This window comes from Camelus dromedarius, chromosome 31, assembly GCF_036321535.1.
Source record: "Camelus dromedarius isolate mCamDro1 chromosome 31, mCamDro1.pat, whole genome shotgun sequence".
Lineage (NCBI taxonomy): Eukaryota > Metazoa > Chordata > Mammalia > Artiodactyla > Camelidae > Camelus > Camelus dromedarius.
The window spans coordinates 25121833-25145000 of record NC_087466.1 but is presented as its reverse complement, the minus strand read 5'-3'; the positions used below and the strand labels follow the sequence as shown (position 1 = coordinate 25145000).

Genomic DNA, 23168 nt, shown 5'->3' with positions numbered 1-23168 from the left:
ACCTCCTAAATACACGGAGGACATGGCTAGGTCGGCAGAGGCTCCTACGTGGCCAGACTGCCACCTAGAGGTGGACGTACACGTGGTTCAACAAGTGCTGGCACTTATTACAGGTCTGCAAAGGTTCAAAGTAGTGTCCGTGGGTTAGTATGGGGGTAGATACCCACCTATACTTATCTTTAAATCAAAGTAAAATAATTATAATTACTTTACACATTTAAACAGGATTCAGCCTTTAAAATGAAGGTAATTCTGACACATGCTACAATGTGGATGAACCTTGAAGTCATTCAAGGGAAACAAACCAAATCAAACCAAAAAAGGACAAACATTCTATGATTCTAAGATGAGGTATCCGTATAAGTCTAATTCGATAAAAAAAAAGTACAATGTATTTGCCAGGGGGTTAGGAGTTAGTATCTAATGGATACAGTCTCACTTGGGGAAACTGAAAAAGTAGTGCAGATGAGTGCTGAGAACATTTCTACAACAAGGTAAACATAGCTAATATCCGAAACCTATATGACATAAATGTAATGACACTATATACTTCAAGCAGTTTAAATGGCAAATGCCATATGGAATAGATTTAATCACAAGGAAAACATGAAGTACTGATACTTGTTACAACAGGGATGAACAACGAAAACATCCTAAGAAAAAGAGGCCATACAGAAAAGGCCACCTGGATCATACTCATCTTGTGCCCTTTAATTCAATCAAACTTGGGAAAATAAGAGAAAGTCTCTGGAACAGTTCCAGGAAAAAAACAAACAAACACTGGATCGGATTGGGAAAACCCATAGCCATACAGTTGGAGCAGGTGCTGGCAGTGGAACTGAGCCTGTGGACTGCATTATGAAGTGAAAACCATAATGAATCCTCATTTGCATGTTATGTGGTGACACAGAGAAAGGGTCTCTACTCAAGGCAAAAACACACTAGAGATTGTCATGAGAAGTGGCATACGTGCTACATTGATGATGAGTGAGAAACCTGAGCTTACAGATGAAGAGGACACTGTCCTGCTACTGCACATATTCTGTATGTTTAAAATTACTGGAAAGTAAATATTTTTTTAAATCAACCATGTTAAAATCATTACAGAAAAGCTGAGAAAACATCAAACTTCACTGTAGAGCCCAAGGCTTCTCCAGTTCCAGTTGATCCAAAATGGTTAAGCTGATCGCCCTTTCAGGAAGCTACATATTATAAAGAGACACCATAAGAGAATATCATAAGCCACTGTGTCTTGGTTGTTGTGAATGACTTGGATGTGATTTTTAAAAAAAAAAACAGTGGCAATTTTGAATTCTACTTTTCCACATCAAAATAGAAAAAAAAAACTGTTGAAAAGTAATAAATAACTTCAGTAAAGCTACATGATACAATATCAATACACAAAAATCAATTGACTTTCCACACACTAATACAGAAGTTTCAGAAAGAGAAATTAATAAAGCAACCCCATTTAACAATTGCACGAAAAATAAAGATAAAAATAAAATACCTAGGAATAAAGTTAACCAAGGATGTGAAAGGCCTGCACAGGGAAAGTTAGAAAACACTGATAAGGAAATTGAAGAGGACATATACACAAAATAAAGCTGTGCTCATGCACTAGAACATTACTATAACACTCACGAAGCCTAAGCAGTGTACACATTAACTGCAAACTCTACCAAACTCTACCAAATGGCATTTTTTTTTCACAGAAACAAAAAACAAGAAATCCTACCATTTGTGTGGAACAAAAAAGAACCTGGAATAGTCTGAGCAACCTTGAGAAGGGAGAACTCAGTTGGAGGCGTCTCCCTCCCTGGCTTCACACGACATTAGGAAGCTACAGTCCCCAGCAGAGATACAGTAAGGTATTGGCACAGAAACAGGCACATGGACCAGAGGAACAGAACAGGGAGCACAGGAATAAACCCATCTTTAGGGTGCCAGTTACTTCATGGCAAAAGAGCCAACACAAAATGGGAAAAGGACAGTCCCCTCAATAAACGGTGCCAAGAACATGGGCACCATACCCCCAAAAATGACACCAGACACTGTCAACACTAAACACAAAATCAAGTGAATTCAAAAATTTTCCACATCAAGTACCTCCTCTGCTGGATCCTCTGAAAATGGACCTCCACAGTTGCAATCACACACGGGAAGCCTCTCCCCACTTTTCCCTCACTTTTTACTCCCACAGTGATGCCTCCTGGTGATTCTTGAAGATGTCTGGCTCCTGTCTGGGTGGACTTGGTTGGTCCAGTGTTGTCCCGAAGCTGAAGCCATGGTGGGTCCTGAAGAGACCCAGCCTCCACCAGCCCCACAGGGAGCCAAGTTCCCACAGGAGCCAAACCCTCCAGTGAGACACGTGCACCTTGAGGGTCAGAGAACAGGTGTGGAGCCACCCGGGAACTGCAGCTGGGAACTGCAGGCCACAACCACTCACACCAAAACGTACTCTTAATCGTTCATAGACAATTATAAAATACACATCTGGGATTATTCTAAAAGAAAACCTGTAAGGAAATCAACATAACCTTGTCTAGGTGATGAACTTTTACGAAAATCCCCAAGTCTATCCACAGAAGTAAAGTTTAAATCATGGAATTTAAAAAATTAAAAATTTAAACTCTGCTTATGACCTTATTCAGAAAACCTAAAGACAAGACACATACTGAGAAACATAAATTTACAAAACACATAATTGATTAAGGATTTGGACTCAAATTACACCAAGAACTTTACAACAAACAACCACAATAAAAATAGGTAAAGATCTTAACAAAAACCTCTCCAAAGAAAATACACAGATAGTAAATAAGAATATAAAAATGTTCTCAAAAATCATACACCAGTAGGAAATAGCAAATTAAAACAACAATGATATAACACTGCACACTTAAGAGAACCATGAAACTCTAAAAAAAATGACATTACTTGTGGTTGATGGAAGATGGAGAAAAACAGGAACTCTCCCTCACTGCAAGTGGAATAATTGTGTGGCTACTTTGAAAGACAGTTTGGCAGTTTTTTCCAAAGCTACTCAATGCTCGCCTGAGAATCCAACATTGCACATCTAGTATTTAGATAATTGCTTTGATAAAGTGTCCAAACAAAAACTAGCAAGCAAATTATTCATAGCAACTCTACTCATAATGGCTAAAAATTTTAAAATATAAGGATGTCCTTCTGTGAATGAATACATAAGCAAGTTGGGGTATACCCATGAAAAGACGGCAAATGACACCCTAAAATATATCTCTTTGGCATGAAGATTACAATGGGCAGATTTCTTTAAAAATAAGACACATGAGACTCTGTGAAACCCAAGTCAAGACTGCCTTTTGTGAGGCAAATTTACATTTATAAGGGAAACCTATATTTGAAAAGTAATCCCCCTTTCTGTACCAGGAATAGAAGGAAGACTAAATCTCAGAAAACTTATCCATAGAGAAGGCTAAAATTTAAATCTACATAATGAACATAACCTGCCTTTCTCTTGCTGTTAGAGGAAGATGGCATTTCGGGTGACGTCGTGGGCCGTCTCAGGGAACTACTCAACTTCCTGGGCACCTCCCAGGCTCAAAGCAGGCACCCAAGTCCTCGAACTTGTTTGTACAACTACGTGAAGGAAGCTCACACCACAGAAATGTGTGCTTGAAATGATTTCAGTTAAAAGTGTCATATGTATTTTTAATCACAGTGAAAATCATGTAGGGATGTAGAACTGATACAACTTACACCATTAACAAACACTGAAAAGATCCCTAGTGGAAAGAGCCATAAAGAAAAGTTCTCCTGATCACATGGTCACCGTGTGTGCTTCACATCCATCAAGGCTGTCACAGTGAGAGTCTCAGTAACAAACCCAGAAACAGAGAACCAGCAGCTGCACCAAGTGCTGACAGCTGAAGGGGCCGGCGGGTCACACAGTGATGCGGACGCCACACGGCTTCTTCACTGGTGGGTATATGACGGCTCCTCGGGAGACTACCCCTGTTTGGGGTAAAGCACCCTACGGTATTTTGTATAAAGTGGCAACTGTGAGTAGTTTTTACCGTCATAGAAATTACTGGAAAGTCCATCACTTTTCAAAACAACCATATCAATACCACGGCAGAGAAGTTGATAAGACAGACATCAAACCTTGCTATAGAAGCCAAGACTCACCCAGACCAAGGTCAGCCAGAGTTGTGATGCTCATCGCCCTTGTAGGAATCCACCTGTTACTAAGAGCCACTGTGGGATGAGTGTACCAGTAGCCACCGAGTCTTGGATCCTGTGCATGACCTGGGATGCAGGAGAAATAGTGAGATTTTAACATTACAATTTTCCACAACACTTAAAAAACAGTTGTTAAAATAAATAAATTCAGTAAAGTTCAATAAGAAATCAATGTACAAAAATCAGCTGCATTTCTATACACTAATAATAACCCATCAGAAGGAAAATTCAAGGAAACAATCACATTTATAATTGTATCAAAAAGAACAAAATATCCAGGAACAAATTTAACCAAGGATGTAAAAGACTTGTACTCAAAAAACTATAAATTTTAATTCCTACACACAAAAGTCTCATAGAAATGGAAAGTAAGAAGTAGTGAAGACAAGCAGATTTTATACATCTAGAAAACTATAAATTTGCTAGGAATTGACAGCCTAAAGAAATGTAGCTTTTGGGTATTCAATGAAGAATCTAGAGTTTGGGCTTGGGGTGGTAAATTAAAGAAGTTACAAGATACGTTTGTACACCCTTCTGAACCTTTCACATGACAGGCTTATTTCCTGCTTTTAGGGAGATAGATTGGGGGTCAGAGTGTTCCTCTTGCTTTGGCCATTTCTAAGTAACTTAAATTTAAAACACTATGTGGTTGTGGCAGATGAATGAGGAATGGTGGTCCCTGAGCAACAACAATACACTAAGGTGGGAACACATGCACACATTTCCTTGCATTGTCAACTGAGAGCAGTTTCCTCCCATATGTAAGTTCTTAATACCATTCTCTAATTAAAGGAATCAGAACTCTTTGAAGAAATGGCTTATACTAGGACTGAGAAAGTCAATATATGAGCCAGGATCATCTTGAATCTTGTATCAGAAAGTAAGGAAGTACCAGGGGAGAAAAAACCCAACGTGGAATGATCTCAAATGAAACAGGAGCCAATGAGAGAGTTCTCAGTAGCCAAAGCAGGAATGAACTGAGAAGCCAATCCTGTAGTGCTGGATTATAACCAAAAGATTTAAATAACTATCCAGGTGTCCACAATGGTGAAGTTAAATGATGACATAGGTTGTTGGTTTTGTTTTGTTTTGTTTTGTTTTAATAAATGGGATTGAATGGCAAACTCCTATGCAGAAGAATTCCTAAAAACCCATGACATCCATCAAGGAGGTGGAGCTAAAGCCCCCACTCCTGAAGTGTAGGTTCCACATGGTGACCTCCTCCTGTTTAGGTCAGAAGCAAAAGAAGTCCGAGATCCCACTGCTGGGCATGTATCCAGAGCAAAACTCTAATGTGAAAAGACACATGCACTAACTGATTTTTTTTTTTACCACAGTGGGCAACATTAAATTGGGGGGAAAATTGAGTTTTCAACAAGTGGTGCCAGGCAATTGTCTATCGAGTAAAATTTTTTCATTTCTAAGAGAAATGAAATTGGATCCTTGCTTCATACCACATGCAAAATTAACTCAAGATACATAAAAAGCTTAAATTTAAAGAGTGGTAAAGTGACAATCAGCCCTCATCTGCTGATTCCACATTTGCAGAATCAGCCACCTTCAGATAAAAAAAAATGATAATAATTTGATAAAGTTCCATAAAGAAAAACTTGAATTTCTGGCATGCCAGAAACTATTTAAATAACACTATATTTTCTCCACAATTATTTACATACCATTTACATTGTATTATTTGGTATAAGTGATCTAGAGATTATTTTAAGTATACAGGAAGCTGTGCTTATATTATTTGCCAATACTACACCACTTTATATAATGGATTTGAGCACCGACAGATATTTAGTGTCCACAGGGTGTCCTGGAACCCATACCTCACAGACAGGGAGGGAAGCTGTATAAACTCTCAAAGAAACAATGGGGATAACTCATCATGACCTTGGATTTAGCAATTTTTTTAGATCTGATAGCAAACGCAAGCAAGGAAAGAAAAAACTAAATTGCCCTTCCTCAAAATTAAATACATTTGTACATCAAAGATGCTATCCAGAAACTGAAAAGACAGCACACAAAATCAAAGAAAATATTTGCACATTATATACTTGAAAAAAAATTTATCAAGAATATATCAAGAACTTTCACAACTCATAAAAAGACAAAATAAACCCAATTTTTAACATGGTAAAGGGACTTAAACAGACCCTTCTCTATATGAGAACTAAAAAAAAAAAATGTACAGTATATTGTATATATGTATTTACATACAATATAATGTATATGTGCAGTCAAAGAGTAATAATTCTACCTAATAAAATGAAAAAGAACACAAACACCAATAAATAAATAGAATTAAATATTTTTTAAAAAAAAAATAGACCCTTCTCCAGACAGGACGAATAGTCAACAAGCACAAGAAAAGATGTTAAAAGTCAGCCGTGATGGAAATGTAAATGAATACCATAATGCCGTCCCTCCCAAGCACACTAGAAGCCCTACAGTCAAGAAAACTAAAACAACAAATATTGGCCAAAATGTAGAGAAACTGAAACTCTTAAACATTACTTGAAAGATTGGAAAATCCTACAGCCCATGTTTCCAGTTTGTCATTTCCTCAAAAAGATAAAAAATACAGTTACCTTATGGTTCAACAACTTCACTCCTAGAAATAGACCCCAAAACATTAAAAATCGGTGTTCAAACCAAAAAAGGGACACAAATATTCATAGCAGCACTATTCGCAATGGCCCCAAAAGTAGAGCAATTGAAATGCCCATCAAAGGCTAAACAGATAAACAAATAGTGTGTATCCATAAACTGCCATATTATTCTGCCATATAAAGGAATAAAATGGTGCAGCCACGGTGGAGAACCATACAGGAGTTCCTCAAAAACTTACACATGGGGTTGACATGTGATCCATCAATTCCACTTCAGGATATATGCTCAAAATATTTGAAAGCAGGAACTGGAATAGAAATGGGTACACCCATATCCATGGCAGCACTAATCACAACAGCAAAAGGTGGAAATAACTCACCTGTCCATCAGTGGGTGAATGGATAAACTACATGTGGTGTATGCACAGTGGGATACTGCACAGCCTTAAAAAGTCAGGAAATTATGACACATGCTGCAACGTGGATAAATCTTGACGTCACTATGCTAAGTGAAATAAGCCAGACACAGAAGGAAAAATACTGTATGATTCCCCTTATACAAGGCATCCAGAGAAGCCAAATGCGGAGATAGAAAGAGTGTCACTGCCAGGGGCTGAGGGGAGTCAGTGTTCACTGGACACAGGGCTTCCTTCACTTGGGGAAAATGAGTAAGTTCTGGAGATGGATAGTGAGGCATCTGTACAACAATGTGAATTTAGTGAATACCATAGAACTGCATAGTTAAATGGTTTAAATGGTAAATGTTATCTTCTGTATTTTTAATGACAATGAAAAATGTGAATGAATCACTAATGATTCAAATTGGATAAAGATTGAAAACATTCTAAGTGAAAGGAGACACACAGAAGAGGCCACCCAGATGGTGCTCATCTTGTGCGCCTTAAATCCATTGAGATTTTGAAAAAGAGGGAAACTCTCAGTAACAGTTTCAGAAAAAGAAAACTGGCACAGAATGGAAAAAGGATTTTCATAAGCTGGGGCAAAGGGGAAGGCTGAAGTGGGCCTGTGGATGGGGTTACAAGGTGAACCATACAATTTCTTTATTTGGGGTTTATGTGCTGGTTCCCTGGGGGAGTATCCCAGTGTTAGGTAAGACCCACTGGAGTGTTTTATGTGAGGTGGCAAATGTGAGTACTGCATAATGCTATTTAAAGTATTTTATATGCAACTTTATAAGAAACTTTACTAGAAACTAAATTACTTTTGAAAACAACCATGGCAACACCACGCCAAAAAAGCAGAGGAGACATCAGATTTCCTCATAGAGGCCCACCCTTAACGTGATCCAGTTCACCCAAAGTGCTGATGCTCATCACCCCTGCAGGAGTCCACATGTAACTTAGAGGCACTGTGGGAAGATTAGGAGCCACTGTGTCTTAGGTGCTGCCGATGCCCTGGATGGAATCCAAACAGGGCAGTTCCTGATTTCTAGTTTTCCACATGAAACCATCAAAAAAGTCATAGAACTAATGAATCATTTCAGTAAAGCTACAAGGTACAAAATCAACACACAAAAATCAGTTGTCTTTCTATACATTAATAATGAAACATCAGAAAGAGACATTTTTTAAAATCCCATTTACAAGGGCATCTAAAAAATACCTAGGAATACATTTGATCAAGGCTGTGAAAGACCTGCGCACTGAAAATTCTAATACACTGAGGAAAGAAACTGAACAGACACAAATAAATGGAAAGATACCCTCTGCTCATGGACAGAAAGAATTAATATGGTTAAAATGTCCATTCTACCCAAAGCAGTGCTCAAACTCAAAGCAAGCCTCGTCAAATCACTGTGACCTACACTAGAAAATAACAGAACATCGTGACTTGACTGCACTTCAATAAAATAAAATAAACTTCTGTGGCATTTTTCACAGAAACAGAACAAACATTCCCAACATTCATGTGGAAACACAAAGGACCCTGAACAGCCGAAGAGATTCTACAAAAGGGAAACAGGCTGGAGGCATCTCCCTCCCTGACTTCATACTGCATTACAAAAGCACAGTCACCAAAAAATTGTGGAATTGGCACAACAACAGGGGCATGGCCCAGAGAGGGCCTGCAAACAAACCTACGGGGATGTGGTCAGTTAACTCACAAGAAAGGAGCCAGGAGCCTGCACCAGGGGAAGGACAGTCCCCTCGATGAATGATGCTGGGAAAACTGGACACCACACGCCAAAGAAGGACACGGCACACTGTCTGCACCACACACAAAACCTGACTAAACCCCACAGCTTCCCACATCCGGCCCTTCCTCTCCCGGGGCCTCTGAGGAGGGCTTACCCTCAGCCGTCAGCCCCTCACGGGAAACTTCTCCTCACTTTCCCTCACTTTTCCTTCCTCCTCACCTTCCCTTCAGTGCAGCACCTCCTGGTGGGTCATGAGGAGACTGGGCTCCTGTCAGTGTGGACATAACCCCCTATTGTCCCGAAGCCCCGGCAGGTCCAAAGGAGATGCGGCTCCAGTCAGCTGCGCGGGACGCCAAATCCTCAGGCAGAACGCACGTGAGTTCCCGCCACAGCTGGGGGAGGCGGGCTCTGGGCCCTGCCAGCCAATGGGAAAGTGCGGACAGCTGCCCTCATAGCCAGCCGAGGCCCCGCCCCAACAGCGTCTCTGCTCAAGCCTTTAAAATGGAAATTCAAACTGAAATAGAGCCAAATATCCATAACTTCTCCAAATACTTAAGATGTGAAGGAAAAGCCCAGCTGGGCTAACAAGCTAAGTCACAAATCTAAGTGTAACAAGTGTTGGATTACTGATCTGAGCTCTGCTGGGCTAACTCGTAAATCTAAATTAATAAGTGTCAGTTTGCTGATTCCCTGTTCATGTTTTGCTAGCCAGCTGGATTTTCAAAGAGACATATCTGGCCTTGAAATGTTGATTTGCTGCCTCACTGCCTCTACTTTTGTGATAATGATGTTGCTAAAGCTATTGCATGCCTATTGGCCGAATACCCCAAGCTTGTACTTAACCCTATAAAACCTCATGTGCACATCTTGGAGGTGCTCAGGGCTTAGGAGCAGAAGCCCCTCTGAGCCCGCCAGCGTAATAAATCTGAGTACTCCAACCCTCCGAGTGGTGCTTGTTCCTTGGCTGGCCTGTCATTTCCGTAACAAAGAAACAATCAGTTGGAAGCCATATGGAATGAAGTGAATGGGGACACAAACTTTAAACCTTACTGACTTGTTTACTGAGCTTTCATGGTAACCTGCTGTCAGCTGAGGGTGGCTGGAGAGGGGTTCGAGGAGGTGAGCTGCCCAACTGGAAGAAGGCATAATGTGCCGAGGAGCCAACATGGAGAAAAGCAGCACTTTATTGCAGTACAAGCATGTGGCGCGCACGGCGGGCAGGCGGCGCTCATGTGTACGCACTTGTCCTTTTATAATGCTAGTGACGCATGTGTAATGTTCATAATGCTGACTCACACTACTGGTGCATGCCTACATTTACCTCTTACCAGGTGCAAGTGATGCAGGAAAATGTGGGGCGTGAGAAGGGCCATGTGCCAAGCTTCGGTCGAGCCCCTGGGATGTGCCCCTCCAAGCATGGGTCCTTGGCACTCAGGAAAGTATTCAAGAGCGAGCCACAGTTGAGTGAAGGTAGATTTATTCAGAGAGATACATTGAAAGGCAAGAGAAAGAGGTGTGGGGATTGGGTGTTCAGATTAAAAGTAGGTACACACTCCAAAGACAGAATGCAGGCCATCTCCAAAGAGGGAGAGAGAGGGGTGGCCACAAGGCACCATGTTGCTGGTTTCTACAGGCTTGGTGGCTTCATATGCTAATAAGTGGAAGGACCCGTCTAAGTAGCCTGGGGAAGGGGCTGGGATTCCCAGGAAGTTGGCCATTTCCCACTCTTTGACCTTTTGCGGCCAGCCTTGGGACTGTCATGGTGCCTGTGGGAGTGTTATTCACCATGTTAATATATCACAGTGAGCGTATAATGAAGCTCAAGATCTACAAGAAGTTAAATCTCTCATCATCCTGAACCTCAAGGTCTCTTGGGGGTTGAATCTTCCACCATTTTGATGTTAATTGCTGTGGCATTCCTGGAGTGGCTGTGCCCTGCCCCTCTTCCTGTCTAAAGAGCTATTGTGAACTCTGGCCTGGACCCCTAGGCCTACTCACTTAAGGCCGCCAACACCTGTCAGAAATGACTTCCTCCTTCCCCCAGGCCTTGCTTTTGTTTTTAGCTGAAGGTCATATTTAAGGTGATGCTTTGGGCCATTTCAGGGAGGGGGTCAGTGTTCCTGGGTGTCTCCCCTGTGTACAGGAGGTATGCATGTTATTAAACTTGTTTGTTTTTCTCCCTGTAATCTGTCTTATTAGTGGCTCAGAGGTCTCATCCAAGAACCTAGAAGGGGAGAGGGAAAACTGGTTTTCCTCCCACACACACACACAATGGAATTCTCCTCAGCAATAGACATTAAACCATCAAGCCACGGAAAGACACAGGTAAGTCTCACTTGTATGTTACTAAGTGAAAGAACCCAGTCTGAGGGGGCTGCACACAGTAGGACCCCATTGATGACAATTATGGAAAAGGCAAGACTACATACATGAGCAGATCATGGGGTGGGGTAGGGGGTTGAAGTGTTCCATGTGATACTTTAGGATGGACACCTGTCACTATATGTATGTCTACACCCACACATTTGTACAGCCCAAAGGTCAATCATAATCTATTCAAACTTAGTTGTTTAGGATGTAGCAGTGTCGCAGGATGGAATACACAGTGTGAAACATAATCTATTAAATGTATTAGAAATGGGTGGAAAAAACAGCTGATGATGGGGCAAAAGGTGTGGACCTAAGTTAACTTTGGAAATGAACAGACTTCTTCAAGAATGGACCATTGTTAAACTGTGCGCTTTCTATTATGAAGTGCTTTCCGGGGTGTAGTAGTTAACAATTCTGAAACCACTGTGCATGTAACCTGCCACAGAGAATTTGGTTGATAAAGGGCAGGTGGTGGGAGCCAGGCTTCTGGCTGTGGGAATGGGAAGTCACAGACAAGCAAAAGGAGAGCCTTGGCCCTCATACTCCTGGATCTGAGCTTCCTGGATGGATGGTGTGGGGAATGGACTGGGAGGGGGAAGGCACAGCTCTTTACCCTGGGAAAGCCCTACTGATGTAGGAACCTCACACCCCTTCCTTCTCCCCATACCTGCTGGAAACATTCACACCTCCAAAATCAGCCAATGTAGCCTTTAAGATATTCTCACCCTCAGGCAGATAAAGGAGTGTGAGGGTCTTGCCCTACCCACAAGCTGTCCCAGAATCCAAGTCCTAGAGGGTGGAGCCAGGATGGGGCACCTGGGCCTCTGAGCAGCAGGTGACAGCAAGGAAGAGACCAGTCCTGAGGGTCGTGGTCTCCTGAAGTCTGTGAGCCCAGTGCCCTGATGGGGTTCATTCCCTGTAGGGACATGGGCATGGCCTGCAGTGGTTCTGTTTTCCACCTGACCCCTTGGATGAAGCCAGGGCAGAACTGGGCTCAGGGGTCCCCTGGCAGTGTTGCAAACTCTGACAGAGTGGTTTTACAGAGGAACAGGAGAGTGAAGCTGAGCACCTGACAGCCAGTCCTCTGGCTCTGAGCTGCTTCTATCAGGACCACAGTCCCCTGCATGGAGTCTGCTGTAACTCACCTGCCCCCACCTGGGCTCTCTCCTTCCTCCCTGAACCTGTACCCCAGGTCAGGCGCATCTCTCCAAACCCTGCATCCCCCTCTCACCTTAGGGCTAACAGGCCCCTCACAAATCTGTGACCCTGCTGCTCCCAGCGACTGTCAGCTCCTCCTCTGGAGTCTATGGCCAGTCCCCACAATAATGCCTCCCATACAGCATACACTGGAGCATTACTTAGAAATGGAAAAAAATGAGCCACATATGCAAAGACATGGCTGAATCTTATATGTGTAATGCTGAGTGTGCCAATCAAAATAACAATGATGATAATAATAATAAAATAATAATAATAATAATAATAATATTGCAGGAGACTGCACATGGGAAAACTGCAAATATGGGGTCTTCAGAATTTTATTCAGGGGACACAGATTGAGGTAACCCTTAGAGAGTGTTCCAGACAAGAGAAAGAGTCAGGGGCTTAGAAAGACAAAAAACCAAGAGTTAGTTCGTTGAAAGTTTCATGGTAATAATTGTGATTGACTCTGATGTGAGTCAGAAAGTATTTGTCCTTAAGGAATTATAAGTTATTTTATAATAAGGGTCTGATAAGTAGACAGAGAGTCAAAAGTTACCCTAGGGTAGGGTTTCAACAAGCAGATAGACTGTCATGAATTATTTTAGGGTGAGGGTACATGGCCGGTCAGAGAGACCCGAGACAGAGTGGGGTATTGGGAAAATCCTTCAGGTGACGTCAGAGAGGTTTGTCAACAAGAACTGTCACCAGTCGGAGGGCAGTGGTGGTTAAATAGTAGAAGGGCCAGGACGTTTCAGAGGCCCCAGTATAACGCCATCAGTGTGTTGGACATCCAATCAGAATCAGCCTGAGGAGGCCCAAATTAACCCAGTGTCACCTGTTCTCGGACTCACTAACTGAGTATTGATTCAATTATATTATTTGTGTCCTCTCAGCTTGACTTCCATGACAGCCTGGAGTCATTATTCTGTACACATCTTGTATAGTTTCACATAGTAAAGATGAAGTGATTGCTTTTTAATGACCCTCTTCCAAAAGTTTCCTACAGGCATTGAATTTACAACAGAAGCCAATGGGAGGGGACTCCCCCCAACTCCCAATCTCATCCTCAGCTTCTGGTTTGGACTCATCCTAACTGGTAACTTCTCTTGACTTCTGACTTCCTTCTTGAGGTCATTCCAGTTAGGACAAAGACGATGTAGGAGTGCATTTGAGATGTAGTCGTGGGACTCTGGAATGACATGTCTTTGGTTTAGAAGGTGTGTGTGTGTGTGTGTGTGTGTGTGTGTGTGTGTGTGTGTGTGTGTGTGTGCGCGCGCGCGCGCGCAAGAAAGAAAGAGAGAGAGAAAATCTGCTGTATCTTGGAGTGAGGCTGGGGTAGACCCCTTTCCTTGGGAAAAGATGAAAAGAAGAAAGAGAACAGCTCTTTCTGTCAGCTTTTTTTTCATTCACAGCTTGGACCAGCACTGTCCAACAGTAGTTTTCAGCACTCTATATTATTGCATTTAAATACTTTCAGTAGCCACATTTTAAAAAGTAGAAACAGACAAGAGACATCATTTTCATTGTCCGTTACAGCCAAGGATGTTATTTACTTTCTGAACGCAATCAATGTAAAAATGACTAATGACATAGTTTATATTCCCTTTCTGGTATTGAGCTCCCAAAATCCATCTTGTGCTTCTCACTTACAGCACAATCCTACTTTGTAAGGGGAATAGTATCCAACATACCTACTCCATATTTAGATTTTTGTAAGGTTCACAGCTGTAAAATGTGATTCACATGTCTCAATTGTTCCAAATGTACTTAACCATTTTCCACTTAAAGATCCTGTCAGATGAATAATGAAAAAATCCATGTTTGGCCTAGTAACAAAGTGGTGATTGCGCCCTTACCAGGTGGGAACCCCCAAAGAATGGTGAAGTCTGACGGAAGGGTGGGGAGGTCTAAGGAGTCTGGAGGTGAGACAACAGAGACACACGATCAAATGACCTTTCTCAGTGGTTCACAACTCAGGAGTAGAAGGATGGTGACTGAGAGCCCCAGGAACATGAGGTGACAGGTTTCTGTGGAGTTTGGAGAGATCTGAAGGTATTTAAATGCTGATGGAAAGATTCAATAGAAAAGGAGAGATTGAAAATACCAAGGTTTTGTGTCAGGATCATGAATTTACTAAGAAGGATGAAGGGATGAGGACCAGATCACCACTGGAGGAGAAAAGAAGTGTGTCAATATAATCAGATGAAATTTGGGAACAATGGAATCTTAGAGATATTTGCAGATCTGGCAACTACCGGGGTAAAATTTCCACCTAGTAGTTAGCAACTTCTCTGTGAGATATCTGACAAGTTAAGGGACATAGGATGTGTGTGAAGGAAAAAGGAAATTGGAGAACACCTGAAACAGACTTTGGAAAAAAATCAGAAAGTAAATATGCCAGCACATACAAAGAAAATTAAACTTCCAGGCATTGTGGATGCTTTCCAGTAGATGCAGATGATTTTGGATTTCCCATGGTAGCAAAATATCATGTTGTGTGCAGTTCATGAGACCAGCAGTAGCTATGGCATGGCAGATAAGTGCCACCCTCCAGGCTTGAAGTTTTACAAGGCAGATGTGATGAGCAGTAAGGAATTTTGAGTTATTCCAAGAGAATTATTGAGATCATAGTGCATGGAATCCAGGATTGACAGGAGTAGGAGGAGAGAAATTCAGATGAGGAAATGGTGATCAGGCATTACTTCCAATCTTGAGGAGGAACAGGTATCTACAGTATGAGTATTTGGGGAAAAAAAAAATCAGAGATCAGAAATTAGTTGTGAGTTAATATGTTTTCTGAATTATTTATTTAGAACACGGCCACTTGGGTTGATGTAAGCATCAGGGGTATGGGGTGAGCCGCTAAAGAGGGTTAATGTCACCATAGACAAGTGGTCTACAGTGGCCGCCGTGGTTAAAGGAGCTGTGAACATCACGTGTCAGCGGGTTAACGAGGTGAACAGTCACATGACATGGAAGAATGGAGGCATTTGGGTTTTAGAGAAAGACTGATGAGCATGTGACACAAGAGACTACCCAGACCTGTGCAGTTGAGAGTGACGAGGACAAAAAGAGAAAATGATTGTACTTATAGAGGAGGGGGTGTCACAAGCTGGTGGAGCCGAAGTGATCTGGAGTGGTCCTGAGTTTTGACCTTAAGCTTCCTGTTCTTCATCCACATCTGCTTGCTGATGTCCCAAGAGGCAGGTCATACCTAACCCCCAAGGGACAGAGGGAGGGTGAAAGTACAAAAGGACTGAGATAATGGTCCAAGGAGGAGGATTTCATTCCTCACGTGGCTCCAGTTTCCCAATTTATTTTTGTAGGGTACGAGGAAAAGAAGCATGATGGCGAAGACTTCGCAGAGGAAGCATCGTGACTGGGGAAAACAGTTCCAACCAAAGCCAGGTTTAAACATCTCCATCCCTTTGAGGATGTCCACTTACATATTCAGGAGACCAGTTACTAGAATCACATCCCATCCCGGCAATGAGGTCAGATGCTGCCACAAGGAGGAAACCCTGGACACCCCCCAGCAGCTGTGCTGGCAGAGGAGACTGCAAGGACTCCAGGCGCGCAGCAGCACAGGAGAACCACTGAGTCCTCTGGATCTTGCCAAAGCCTTGCAAAAACTTGTACCAAGATGCGCTGGTGAATCTCTGCCAGGGGTGCACACAGGCGGTCCCAACCCCAGCCCCGGGCCCACCCCTGCCCGGTCTTCAGATTTGTCAGAGATGACTCCAGGAGCTGGTCTGGGCATCCTGCAGCTCCTCTGCAAACAGTCTCTGGTCACTGAGGAGGAGATCAGTGATCAGGAAAGTAAAGTGAAGACAGCAAGAGAGAGACTGGCAATAGCACTGACTGCAGACAGACTGGCGAGTGAGGCAGAGAGAATTGAGGGGCCAAGAAGGATGTCCCGACAAACACCATGACAAGGAGAGACGATGGTGCCAATGAAATTCCGCACGGCACTTTATTGCTGTCTCTTTGCAGCGTTCTTGCTTTGAGTTTGTGAAACTTTAAGATATACTAATAAAAAAAATTTAAACTACAACTATACTTTAAAAGAGAATAAAAAGGTATACTAATACTTTCCTTTATTGTAAACTCATTTGTGTAACATGGGGCTTTCTGGGGTAAGAAATTGAGTTTCAGAGAGGAGAGAAAGACATCTTCCCTCTATGTTGTTGTTTCATTTCTGTTCAATTAGTATGTTATTTATCTGTGTTTTAAAGTTAACAGTTACCAAAGTCATGGGATTGTTCAGGTTTTTGCCCTCACAGTCACAGAGTACAAGCTACCTAGTCAGAATGGATTATTCTTTTGAGGTGATATTCCCCAATAGATCCCAAAACATTTCATTGGGTTTCAACGGATTTTATATCTATGTTCTCAAATAAGATACCTATTTCTGTTTTTTCTGGGGTTTGTTGCATGTAATGAAAGGCCAGACTTTCCCTTTTTTCCTAGATCTGTATGTGTTTGAAGTTTGATTCATGAAAATCGACATGCCACTGGGGGGAACCATGCTACCAAGAGAGACTGTTTGCAGCATCACTAATCTAACAAGAAGCCTGAGCTTGATTGTATCTATTTGTCTATTTGCCTGGTCACGTGGGTTGTACTAGTCAGATTCTCTTCAACATTACTTACTTTTGCCTGATGGATTTGTCAGTTTCTTGGAGAGATGTGTTAAAAAAAAAAAAAAGAGAGTATCTATATATCTTCCCTAAACCGAGTTATATTAAAATGGAATCTTCTTGGGGAGGGAGGGCATAGCTCAAGTGGCAGAGTGCACGCTTAGTGTGCACGAAGTCCTGGGTTCAATCCCCAGAACTTCTATTTTAAAAAAAAAAACTAATAATGAATAAATAAATAGACCTAATGACCTCACCCCCCCAAAAAAAATTTTAAAATACATGACAATAAAAAATAAAATAAAATTGAATCTTCTCTACCATGTGGTAATCATCCAGAACTTTAGTTAGAATGTCTTTTACCATTTGCAGCAACATGGATGCTCCTGGAATGTCTTTCTAAGTGAAGTAAGCCAGAAAGAGAAAGAAAAATACCATATGAGATCGCTCATACATGGAAACTAAAAGAAAAAAAATCACAAAGCATAAATACAGAACAGAGATAGACTCATACACATAGAATAGAAACTTGTGGTTGCCAAGGGGGCAGAGGGTGGGAAGGGACAGACTGGGATTTCAAAAATGTAGAATAGATAAACAAGATTATACTGTACAGCACAGGGAATTATATACAAGATCTTATGGTGGCTCACGGAGGAAAAAAATGTGACAATGAAAATATATATGTTCATGTATAACTGAAAAATTGTGCTCTACACTGGAATTTGATACAACATTGTAAAATGATTATAAATAAATAAAAAATGTTTTTAAAAAAAAGAATGTATTTTAACATCTTGTTTTAAAACCAATAATTATTTAGCCACACTGATTTTTTTTCTTTTCCTCATGACTCCTTTTATGTTTTGGGGGTTTCACATTGCTTCTTCATGACGTGCATTCTTTACTGGTTCACTTCACGTGGGCCAGGAGCAGAGACAGCCTTTCAGAACTCCCAAGATGTGGAGATTGAAGGAACGTTCACAGGCAGACCAAAACCCCAGAAATGTGGGAGTCTTTATCTTAATTTTTAATTTTTTTTAGGTTTTACTTCCATTTTGTTTTTATTTTTACTTCCAGGTTTATTGAGGTATAATTGGCAAACAGCACTGTGTAAGTTTAAGGTTTGCAGCACAACGATTTGACTTATGAAGTGATGACCACAGTCAGTTTAGTGAACATCTGTCATCTCACCTAGATGCAACATTAAAGAAACAGGAAAAAACACTGTCCTTGTGTTGAGAACTCAGGATCTACTCTCTTAACAACTTTCATACCTACCATGCAGTATGTTAATCCTCTTTACCATGTCGCACACCCCTAGTACTTATTTATCTGAGAACCAGAAGTTTGTATCTTTTGACCGCCTTCATCCAATTCCCCTTCCTCCCATTCCTGAATGTAGCAACCACAAACTGATCTCTTCTTCAATGAGTTTCTGTGTTTGCTTGTTTGTTTCTCAAGTATAATCAACCTGTGAAACTATGTTAGTTCCTGGTACACAACATACTGCTTCAGTATTTCTATGCATTTCAAAATAATCACCATGGTAAGTCTAGCAGTCATCTGTCACCATACAAAATACAAAGTTACTGACTATATTCACCATACTGTACATTTCATACCAGTGTATGACTCATGTATTTTTTATTCTGAAATTTTAATCTCTCTCACCTATGTCTCTCCTCCCTCCACCCTTTCTCCTCTGGAGAGTTTCTCCTCTGCTATCCATGACTCTGTTTCTGTTTTGTTATGTTTGTTCATTTGCTTTGTTTTTTAGATTCCACACATAAGTGAAATCATACAGTATTTGCCTTTCTCTGATTTATTTCCTTCATAATAATACCCTCTAGGTCCAAACATGCAAACATGTTTTTGCAAATGGCAAGATTTTATTCTTTTTTATGGCTGAGTAGTACTGCATTATATATATATATAATACATGTATATTATATACAATATTCCATATATATATATACACACACACATATATATATAATGCAAATAAAAGCACACATGAATTCAGGTGCATGCATACAGCTTAACAGCCGTGTGTTACTAAGTTGTTCTTCCAGAAGAACAGAATAAATATCCTTGAGCCGAAAACAGAACTTTTCAGGTGTTACTGAAATTCAGCAGAGAATTAAACTTGAGGGCTCACTTCATCACACTAGCAATATTCTAACCTGTATTGGCAAAAGATATACTTTTAATTTTTAAAAGAACAATACAATCAAGACAAACTGAGATACAGATATAGATACAGATCTAGAGCTCACATCTGCCTTATCCATTCATCTACTGACTGGACTGACTGGCATTTACATTGCTTCCATATCCTGGCAGTCACAAGCAATGTTGCCATGAATATAGGGGTGCATATATCTTCTCAAAGTAGCTAAATGCTTAGGAGTGGAGTTGCTGGATTGGATGGTAGTTCTAGCACTAATTTTTTGAGGACTCTCCATAATGTTTTCCATACTGGCTGCACCAATTTACATCGCCACCAACCAAGTGTTAGAGTTCCCATGTCTCCACATCCGTACCAACACAATTTATTTGCTGTCTTTTTGAGGACAGCCATTCTGACAGGTGTGAGGTGATAACTTCACTGTGGCTTTGATTTGCACTTTCCTGATGATGAGTGATGGTGAGCATCTTGTCACATTCCTGCGGGCCGTCTGTATGTCCTCTTTGTGAAAAATGTAAGGTCCTGCGTATTTGTTAATTGGGTTTTTTTCTTTTTAAGTCAAGCTGCGTGAGTTATTTTGGGGTTTTTTTTTTGCATAAGTTCTTTATATATGTTGGATACTAACCCCTTGTTGGACACACCATTCACAAATACATTATCCCATTTAGTAAGTGGCATTTTCATTTTGTTGATCATTTCTTTCACTGTGCAAACATTTTTTAGTTTGATGTGGTCCCAGTTGTTTATTTTTATTCTCATTTCCCTTGCCTGAGGAGGCAGTGCCAAAAAGAGAAAATTCCTAAAACCAGTGTCAAAGAGCATACTGCCTATGTCTTCTAGAAATTTTATGGTCTCAGGTCTTACATTAAAGTCTTTATTTAATCCATCTTGAATCTACTTTTGTATATAGTATAAAAGGAGTCCAATTTGATTCTTTTGTGTGTAGCTGTCTACTTTTCTCAACACCATTTATAGAAGAGGCTGTCTTTTAACCATTGTATATTCTTGCCTCCTTTATTGCAGATTAACTACCCATATAAGTTTGGGTTTATTTCAATGCTGTCTATTCTGTTCCATTGATCTATGTGTCTCTGTTTTTGTGCCAGTACCACATTGTTTTTGACTACTATAGCTTTGTAGTAGAACTTGAAATCGGGAAGATTGATACCTCCTCTTTTTTCTTCTTACTAAGACTGTTTTGGCTGTTTGCAGTCTTTTGTGTTTCCACACACATTTTAGAAGTACTTGTTCTAGGAGGGAGGGTATAGTTCAAGTGGTAGAGGGCATGCTTAGCATGCAGGAGGTCCTGGGTTCAATCCCCAGTACCTCCTCTAAGAATAAATAAATAAACCTAATTACCTCCACCACCAAAAAAATTGCTTGTTTTAGTTCTGTGAAAAAATGTAATTGGTATCTTGATAGGGATTGCATTGAATCTGTAGATTGTTGTACATTTCCCGACCGTGTAGAATTGGCCTTCTGTCGGAAATGCCCTCGGGGCTTTAGCATGCTCCCCCTCTGAAGCAGAACTTCATTCCCCAGGAGTGCCCCTCTGTGGGCTGCATGGGTCCTACTGCTGTGGTGGGGTGACAACTGTAAACATGCTGGTAGGTACGGTTGGCCCCCTGTGTGCACGGTTGAAGTCCCTGCCTTGTGTGAAGGATACTGGTCATTGGTGGGTGACGCTGGGTCCTGGCATGCTGGCTGCTTGGCCAGAGGAGGTTTTGGTGCTGGTCTTGGTGCTGGCTCACTGGTGGATGGAGCTTAGTCCCAGCATGTTTGGCTGCAGGCCCAGGGGTCCCAGAACTAGTGTGCTGCTGTTCACGCACAGGACCATGGACTGGAGGCCTCATGGTTGGTGTTGCCCTGCTGGTGGGGAGTCCAGTTCCTGACACGGCTGGCTGTGGGGTCTACTGTGCCCAGGAACTGGTGACGGTCCACTTGTGCATGGGTCCAGATCCCAGAGCAGCTGGCTGAGGGGCTCAAGGTGTCCCGGAGCTGGTGCTGGCTGATGTAGGATGGAGCTGTTTCCCACCCACTAGTGGGTAATGTCACACCCCAGGGCTGGTGCCAGCCCACTGATGGGTGGACTGGGTCCTGGGTTCTATGGCTTGGGACCTGAGGATGCTCGTGCCGGTGGGTGGGGCAAGGACCACAGTGGGTGCCAGGGCTGGTGCTCACCTACTGTTGTGCAGGGCCAGGCAAACCTGAGGAGTTCAGGTGTTTTTTTTTCCTAACATATAATTTTTTTGAATATTTCATGATTATGGTCCTATAGCTTTCATTGTGGAAAGTTTTTTTATAATTGTTGTTTTTGGTTAGTTGTTTTGGCTTTTCAACTATTGATTTGATTCATCTACTAGACATATGCAATTTCTTATCTTGTTTTTTTGTGTGTGTGTGTCAGTTTTGGTACAGTGGTTTTTATAACGTGGGTAATTTTGACCTCTGTTGTCTAATTATCAGTTTGAGGATGGAGCCCAGTGTCTGCCGAGGGCAGGAGGGAGGAAAGTGCCCTGGAGACCTTAGTGCGACCTTTTCACCCTGGTCTTGCCTCTGAGACCAACCCTCACATGGGCACCTCCTTGCCAGGCATCCAGGCTCTGCTGGCCTCACGAAAGGCCCCAGAACAAGACCAGGACAGGCCCAGAGCTCTGCATGGTCCTGAGGAGGTGGGGGGGGGGCACTTCCCACAGCAGCCCAAGGCCCTCTAACCCCTAACCCTAAAACACGTCCACTAACTGTTCTGACATTTTGTGCAGAATTTGGATGAGGGTGAGTCTGAAGAGAGCTCTTCACCTGGTGATGGGTTGTGTGGATAAGAGTGGGGAAAAAGATGGGTTGTGGAGGCCAGTTATTTACATCAATCACCATTTGGGGGAATGATAAATTCTAAGGTTGACGTGACTCTGGGAGACTGGGGTGCTCACTGTGTGTGTGTTGAGGGGAGAAAGTGGGTGATGTCTGAGATCCCAGAATTGGGGTAAATGAGAGAGTAAAGTGTTCATGAATTATGGGATTGAAGTAAGCAGATTAGGGAAACTAACAAGTTACTAGAAAGTTTGATGAAAAACAGGATGTTTACATAGCTTCAAAGCACCATCTGCTAAAATACTTACACAAAGAATAAAAGAATAACTTTATGGTGGAGAAGCTTGGCTGGCAAAATCCAAACCAGGCGGTTGAGATGAACACCACTGGAGATGAGGTGAGCAATACCATGTGCTGCTGGGAGGAGATGGTGAGGACCCAGCAGCATTTCCAGGATATCCTTTCTAAAAATGTACACCCCAAGTTACAGGGCAACATCAGACATGGCCACTTGGAGGGGTATTCTACAGAGTAACTGGCTTGTAATCCTCCAGTATCAAGGTCATGGAAGCCCAAGAAAAACTAGGGACTGCTCCAGGCTGAAGGGCACTGAAAGAGGTGTCAAGTAAATGTAGCCCATGTTATGAGGCACAGTTGGATTCTTTCACAATTCAGGGCATTCTTGGGACAACTAACAACTTTCATGGGGGCTGGCAACTAGGAGGGGGCAAAGCATTGAGGTCCTGATTTTGATGAATTCTACCCTGCAGCTGTGAGGGCAGAGTTCCATATCTGATAGAAACACGTACAAGTCACAAGAACGGTGGGGCACCAGGTAAGTAACTCATTCTTAAATGGTTCAAGGACAGAAATCTTTGTATCCTGTGTTCAACATTTTGTAAGTTTTCGACTGGTTCAAAATAAAGACATGTTTTAAAATGGAAAGACCTGAGTTG

The 23168-nt window shown here is 41.9% G+C and overlaps 1 protein-coding gene across 1 annotated transcript; it reads left to right on the top strand.

Annotated features, from left to right (window-relative positions):
* The first annotated feature begins 15920 nt into the window (after positions 1 to 15920).
* Positions 15921 to 16645, top strand: LOC105101631 (methyl-CpG-binding domain protein 3-like 1). The gene is given in 2 exon segments (XM_064481433.1): positions 15921 to 16469; positions 16471 to 16645. Coding segments are annotated over 2 exon segments (609 nt in total). The 3' UTR covers positions 16531 to 16645.
* The last annotated feature ends 6523 nt before the right edge of the window (positions 16646 to 23168 follow it).